Source organism: Blennius ocellaris (assembly GCF_963422515.1).
Source record: "Blennius ocellaris genome assembly, chromosome: 13".
Taxonomy (NCBI): Eukaryota; Metazoa; Chordata; class Actinopteri; order Blenniiformes; family Blenniidae; genus Blennius; species Blennius ocellaris.
The window spans coordinates 22,933,755-22,940,897 of NC_137662.1; the positions used below are offsets into that span (position 1 = coordinate 22,933,755).

The following is a 7,143-nucleotide window of genomic DNA, read 5'->3' on the forward strand; positions in this document are numbered from 1 at the left end:
ATGGTTCAGTTATTTAAGAACTAAAAAACAAGAGCTGTTTTTCTTGGATGTGACAAAGATTTACCAAAATACTGACTGTGTCGCGTCATTTTGAATAATTTTGGCTGTAGCATCAGGTTGAAAATTTACTGTAGATCAAAGTAAAAATCAAGAAAACTTTCACAACCAATTATCGTCGGCTTGATATTGGGGGGAAAATGTAATGACGCAGAGGGTAATGACATTTTTTGCCGATAACAAGATCCACTTAAAAATATTGGAGTGGAAAAATGTTATCGGGAATCTCCAGTTAAAACCCAGAAAAATACTGTTTAGTAGTTTTAGAGAGAATCTATAAAGTTCTTAATGCAACTTTTCTGAAAATACTTTTATTTTGTCCATAAATTACTTTAGCTCGATTAGAAGTAAATTAATTTGAATAAAAAAGTTAGTCCAGGTGCAACAATTTGCACCATCGGCACCGACGTGCAAGATGATGCACATGTTAATGAGGCGCATTCATCACAATAGACAAATGGAAAAATCTCTATCAGATGAATGGAGTTGTGAATCTTCTCAGCCGGCGGTCTGGAGTCCCTGAGGCGGGTCCTGGTCCCGGTCCTGGTCCTGGTCCTGGTCCTGGTCCTGGTCCTGGTCCTGGTCCTGGTCCAGGCTCTGGGTGAAGTGTTCCCCGGCGTACAGCCCGTAGTGCAGCGTGTCGTTCTGCGCCGCCGCCCACACCATCTGCAGGCTGTTGAATCGAGCGGCCCAGCGGCCCTGGGGGTCCACGGTCACCACCCCGGCGAGGCCCCCCACCCTGGACTTCAAGTGAGCCAGAGCCAGGTCGCTGGCGGCTTCCACGGTCTGGCCTGGGGGACGCGTGAAAAAATGATGTAATTAGCATGCCAGGCCACCAGATGGTGCTGTTTGTTTCTGTAATGAAACCACCAACGTGCAGAGAACAACACGCTGTAAACGTCATCAACGGGAGGACATTCGAGTGGACAGACGGCAGATTTGGATTGTTACTACGGCGACTGTCAAAATTAAACCTCCTTATAGAAGGAAGTGGAGGTTTATAAAATATTTGGAACAAAAACTGATATTTCCCCCTCTGGTTCAGAGCTGCTATGAGTATGCCAAACCTGTAGGGGGCAGTGCAACGAGAAGCATGAAGCCACGATGGCCAATCAGAATCCTGGAGAAAAACACGTCACTAATTGTGACATAAATATCCGCCTTCTCCCCCTTTAAATTTGTAGGAAAAACGTACAAAGTCATTAGTGAGAGGAGAATTCTTATATTATTACCTTCCGTTCTTACAGCTGTTAAACCATAACATGATTCTAACATCTGGAGGGAGTCGATGGTGTCCCCAAAGGCTTGAAAACCATGGAGTGTGTGTGTGTGTGTGTGTGTGTGTGTGTTGTGGTTACCTTGCTCCATGTGGAACAGGATGAGTCGGGCGAGCGTCACCTTCATGATGGCTTCACCGAAGCCGGTGGTCGACACGGCTCCTGACTGGTTGTCGGCGTAACCCCCAGACCCTGAAAAGACAAAACAAAAACAAAAACAAAACACAATTGGATTCATTCGAGATTTGACACGTACGTCAGCTCGGTGGCGTCACGTGGCAGGGTACAGGTGGGAGACCGCCGTCACCGTCACGCCGTATGTCACGTTTACGCGTCGCCACGGCAACCGGCAGAGCCACGCTTTGTTGCTTCCACAGACGTTGGCGGTTTTATTTCCATTTCAATGACACGATAATGACGGGATGAACGCTTCAACGCACACGGTTTTAATTGCAGCGATCATTTTAGGCTCAAGCTGAATAAAATTGGGCTTAAAAAAGATCAAAATTGGTGGATTTCCGAGGATAAAAACAAACCTCCGACAAAAAAGCATCACACCTCATTGAACTTGTATCACCGACAGCATGTTACACTTATTACAGTTAATATCAGGTAAACATCACGCATATGATTTTAATATCTGGGTTCTAAAAATTGTCTTTTCATCAGATAAACGTGCAAATTAATTGCAATCATTGGGATTAATCAATTGAAAGGATTTTAACTGATTCGCTCGACTCCTTTAAATGTAAAAACAGGACAAAGTTACGTATACTAACATTTACACTGGACAGACTGAATTATAACATGAATTTGTTCATTTTGACTGGATAAAAAGAACCGAATTTGTTGATGAGGATTAATGTTAAAAGAAATACAACTTTTAGAAGTCAAAAAAAAAAACGTAGAACTTCTAAACAGTAATAAGTCAATGAGAATCGGTCCCATCATTTTACTTCCACATATGAATGCAGTTCCACAAATATTTCACTAGATGGGAGAATAATGCTTCAGATCGGCGTTGAAGTTTTACCTGATGATCTTCAGACTAATGTTTTATTTAAATAATATTACAACACCTGTAGTGGTTTTTAAAGCCGATTTTTTTTTTGTTTTTTTCAAAAGCGTTTCAACCACCACTGTAAAGATTCCCAAATTCTCTGCAAGAAAAACACGAGCCACATGTTCAGCTGTTTCTGTAAACAAGATTTGATCATATAGCTTCCAAAAGGTCTTTTTAAACTTTTAGAATGATAGTTTTTTTTAAACAAACACACACTCATGAGACGTATGTCATGTTAATGACGTGTAAACAAACTGAACAAAAGTCCAAGGAAAAATACAAAAAACTCCTTTAAATCCATACCAAGAGAATTTTTTTTGTTGTTTTTGTTTTTATCTGTGGACTTTGTCTTGTATTTTAGCACGCGGGCCGACACCCCGCCAGCTGAGTCATCACAGTCTAATCTCTTTATTGACGGCCTCAGATTAGACGGCCTGAACACGAAAGAGCAAAAAAAAGACGGAGACGGGCCGCGGTGGATTGAGCCGCCGTCACGCCGGAATCGCTCACGCGGGACTGGGAGTGTGTGTGTGTTTCCGTTGACAAGCCGACACGAATGCGGCTTCAGACGCTCACGTTTAAAGATTAACTCTCAACGCCGCGCCGGTCGAAGGTCAACAAGGCACCGCGGGTGAGAAATCTGGAGTCGGGACTGACCTATGCAGGGGGTGTCGCCCACCCGGCCCTCCATCTTGTTCAACATCCCGCCAGTGGAGGTGGCGCAGGCGACGTTTCCGTGGCGGTCCACCGCCACCGCGCCGACCGTGCCCATCTTCCCCCTGAACGGCCACACCAGCGAGTAAACACAAACGCTAAACCAGTGGGTGCCAAACTCATTTCAGTTGAGGGGCCACATCCAACCTAACCTGACCTCTGGAGGCCCAACAAGTCAAACATCATATATTAAACTGCAGATCTGGACAAATGGCAAAGTCTTTCCTTCTTTTGATCCTTTTGTAACTGCAAGAATTAGCCAGTCTATTCTGAAATTTACCTCTTCAAGTTAATCAGATATTATATTTGCAAAAAAAACAACACAACACCCCCCCCCTCAGTCACTTGTATCTGGATATCGTATTTTTATTCAGGATTAAAACAATTTGTCATCATCTGGAAAATTGTTTTGAGTTTACGTGTCTAAAGTATCACTTCACATAAATTGGACTCGTTGTTTTATTATGAAAGGTATTGCGTCATGTGACCTCCACAGATGCATTAATAAATTCTGACCAAGGGCGGTTTTGAATGTCATTTTTGCCAATTTAGTGTTTTTAGATCAGCCTCTGTCAGTTTTCAGATTTATACTTAAAAAAAAAAAAAAAAATGACATGGCAGGCCGGATTAGAGCCTCTGGCGGGCCGCTTCTGGCCCCCGGGCCGCATGTTTGACACCCCTGCACTAAACGAACTCGTGCTCCTTTACAAGCTGGAGCTTCAACGAGGATCTCCGAGGAGGGTGTCGCCGCCAATCAGCTCCAGAGTAGAGATCTGCTTTTTCTGCGTGGAAGTTCCAAGAACTTTCAATATCCCAAAGAACAAAAGTCCAGGAACCCCCCCCTCCCCCCAAAGGGCAGCGCTTCCTCCAGCACACCGTGATCACGTTCCTCCGCCGGCACCAAAGCACTCCGGGGAAGATTAAGTAAATTAGTACAGCAGGAGTATTCAAAGTACAGCGGCCTCAATGCCTCCCTCGTCCCAGCCTGAACTCCATCTCTGGTACTTCTTGCTCAACGGTAAATTGCACTTAATCAACCCTGATTACTGGACGCGTTTGCATTGCAAGACGTTTTTTCTTTTGGTCATTTTCACCAATTGTCGGAGAGACGAAAATGAAACTAAATCTCGTACTTTATTAATCCCCCTGCAGGAATCGCTTTACCAAGATTATGTCGTCGATGCATAAATGTCACCCAGGAAAACAAGACGTGGGAGAGGTCAAGACTTCCAAACACAAGAAATTCACCAAAGCCAATACTGAATCTTAGCTTAGCGGTTAGCTCAACAGGAAGTAGCCACCACTGACCACGTGACTCGATGACGGACGGTTTAGGAGGCAAATCGACTGGTTAAAACAGACTCGTGTCTCACATTTGGGCCTCCACAGGGTTGGCGTCGGGGGCCAGGTTTTTTTCCCAGCGCATGCGGGCGTACTCCGTGATGAGGGAGTCCTGGGGCACCTCGGGGACCCCCATGGATCGGGCGAACTGCTGGGCGCCCTCTGCTGTCAGACAGACGTGGCTGGTCTGGAGAACAGAGACGACACAGTTTGAGAAACCTCTCTGGAGAGGGTTCACTTCGGGAGCGTTGTCGCAGCCCAACGATTTTACCAGAGGATGCTCGAAACAGATCCTAAACTTCGCTCGGCCCCCGATCACCACGAGATCGGGGTGCAAAGTGTGTAGTTCATTCCCATAACACTAGGGGGCGCACATAGATCAGTTAAAAATGGCAACTTGTCCAATAATTGAACATTTGCTGCACCGTTGTCTTGAGTGGAGTTTAGAAACTGTTGGAGGTGCGAGTTGAGTAACGCTGAGGCTCTGTGGAGGGGGAATCGAGGCTACATCGAGGATCTCAGGCGCTTGTGCCTGCAACACTGAGCCTTTGCGTAAACTTTGCGCAAGAGCTCATGGTCCAGACCAAAAGGTTACTTATTGGTTTTGTACTGCAGTAGTTTGGTATTATCAGTAAACTGCTTTAATGCGCAAGCTCAGCTCTCGTCACCGTCAATGAATGAATGAAAACTTTATTTCGAACATACAAATGAAAAAGAAAGAAAGGAAATCTATCTCGGGATCTCGCAATAACTTTTGCGAGATCTCGCAAAACTATATTGTTATATTTGCACATCGTGTATGTGATCGACTAAGTTTGTCCTTTCAGAGGCCCCGTACCCCCCACTGTTGTTGAGAGAAGCTAAAGCTAATGGAGGACACCCACCCGTAAGAGAGTTTTGAGTTTTATTTTGAAATTGGCCTAAACTATAAAGACATTCAAGCAGTGCTTAGCGAAAGGACATGCTTTTGCGAGATCTCAAGATTTTTTATTTTTTTCCTCCATGTGCCTTCGGGGGCTCCGTACACACTTGTATGTCGGAACCCCCCCCCCCAAAAAAAAACCACACCTTGCCATCATACAGAGTACGTACCTTGTCCATAACCAGTCTCGCCAGCTGGACCGGGTTAGCTATGTTGCGCACGGCGGACACCGCCCCACTGGCCAAAGTTTTCCCGTCCATCACCATCGCGTCCATCTCCACGTCTCCTCTGACGTTTAGCACCGACCCACATCCTGAAATACCATCAGGAGACGACCGAACTGAGTGGACTGCCACATATAAGCACACGCTTTAAAAACAAAACAAAAAACAAGTCGTGCACTCTCCCTGGAAGGATGTTGCCACGGCCCCTTCCCTAATCCCGGTCTTTCAAAAGTTTCAAATGAATTCAGGGTCGTTGCCTTCGCTTCAGTCGCAACGAAACTCTTTTGAAAAACTGGGAAGGAACGTGATCCAGCAGCAGGGCGCTACTCCGACTCTACTAAATAGGATTGGAAAAACATTTAGAGAATAAAGGGACGCCTGCTAGACTTTTACTTATTGACTTGTCTGCTTTTTAACACAATCCAGTCCCACGTCATAACCAAAAGACTTTGAGTCTGAGCCAGTGCTGGCCACCAGGGGGCGCATTGTCACCCCTTATACAAAGTGTAAAGTGACTGGAGGGGGTTTAAACCTTCTCCACCCTGGAACCTGTTCAAGTTAATTACTTAATTACTAAATAAATAAAAATTACAGGCTCCTAAAACAACACGCCGTGTGAACGATCGGCCAACTGACCACCCGGCGGTTACATGACACAGTGTTCTCATGTGGACAGGCCCTAAAGTTTTTATTGTGTTTTATTGTGGATTGTAAGCGACTGCTTTTATCTCTCTCTTTTATCTTATTGCGGTTTGCTTTTATCTATTTTGATCTTATTTTATCTCTTTATTGATATGAAATAGAAGGTGAATTGAAACACCGATTACTTGTCTCGTCTTGTATTTCTTTATCACTCTGCCAAGAATCTTCCCGGGTCACTTACGTGTCATTTTGGTTGTTCCCACGTGCCAAAGGCAACCACAAACCAACATCTTCCCACGGGAGCCGACTGAAGTAACCGTGAGCCTTGCGCCGCGGAAGCTACCTGCGTTGTAGTGCGGGTCGTTCTCCAGGATGGTCACGGCTTCCACCACGGCGTCCATGCTGCTGCCGCCTCCTCGCAGCACGGCGTAGCCGCCCCGCGCCGCGGACCGCACCCCCGAAACCGACGGCTCGGCCCGCGCCCTCGGGACGACGCCTGCCCCTCCGTGGACGACCACCACGGGCAACATGCCCCTCAACTTCCTGTGAAATAAAAAAACCCAAGCATTTCCGAATGGAGCAAGCAGCGACGTAGCAATAATCGCCAATAGTGTGACAATTCTGGTCATTTTAAATGTACCGGTAATGAACGCAGAAATGTAATAAAACAGAAAGTAAATCACAACCATAATGGAGAGCCCCGCGTATTATCTATCATCAGTGAACCAATTTGACAACTATTCCATCAACTCTGTCTTGTATAATAACGCTTCTTCAATAATCGAATAACCAGCATGTAGGATGGACGCAACAACACCATTGCTTCTACTCATTGCTTAGAGAGCAAGTCAACAGTCGTGATGTAATTTTCAATAAAAAAAAAAGCAACACAAACATATTAAC

At 45.5% G+C, this 7,143-nt stretch overlaps 1 protein-coding gene across 1 annotated transcript; it reads right to left on the minus strand.

Annotated features, from left to right (window-relative positions):
- Positions 1 to 555: 555 nt before the first annotated feature.
- Positions 556 to 6,770, minus strand: asrgl1 (asparaginase and isoaspartyl peptidase 1; the record flags this gene model as incomplete). Its single annotated transcript, XM_080507855.1, has 6 exons — positions 556 to 848; positions 1,416 to 1,526; positions 3,055 to 3,176; positions 4,485 to 4,639; positions 5,545 to 5,687; positions 6,584 to 6,770. The coding sequence occupies 6 exons, from the start codon at positions 6,768 to 6,770 to the stop codon at positions 556 to 558; spliced, it is 1,011 nt and encodes a 336-aa protein (XP_080363981.1).
- Between the last annotated feature and the right edge of the window lie 373 nt (positions 6,771 to 7,143).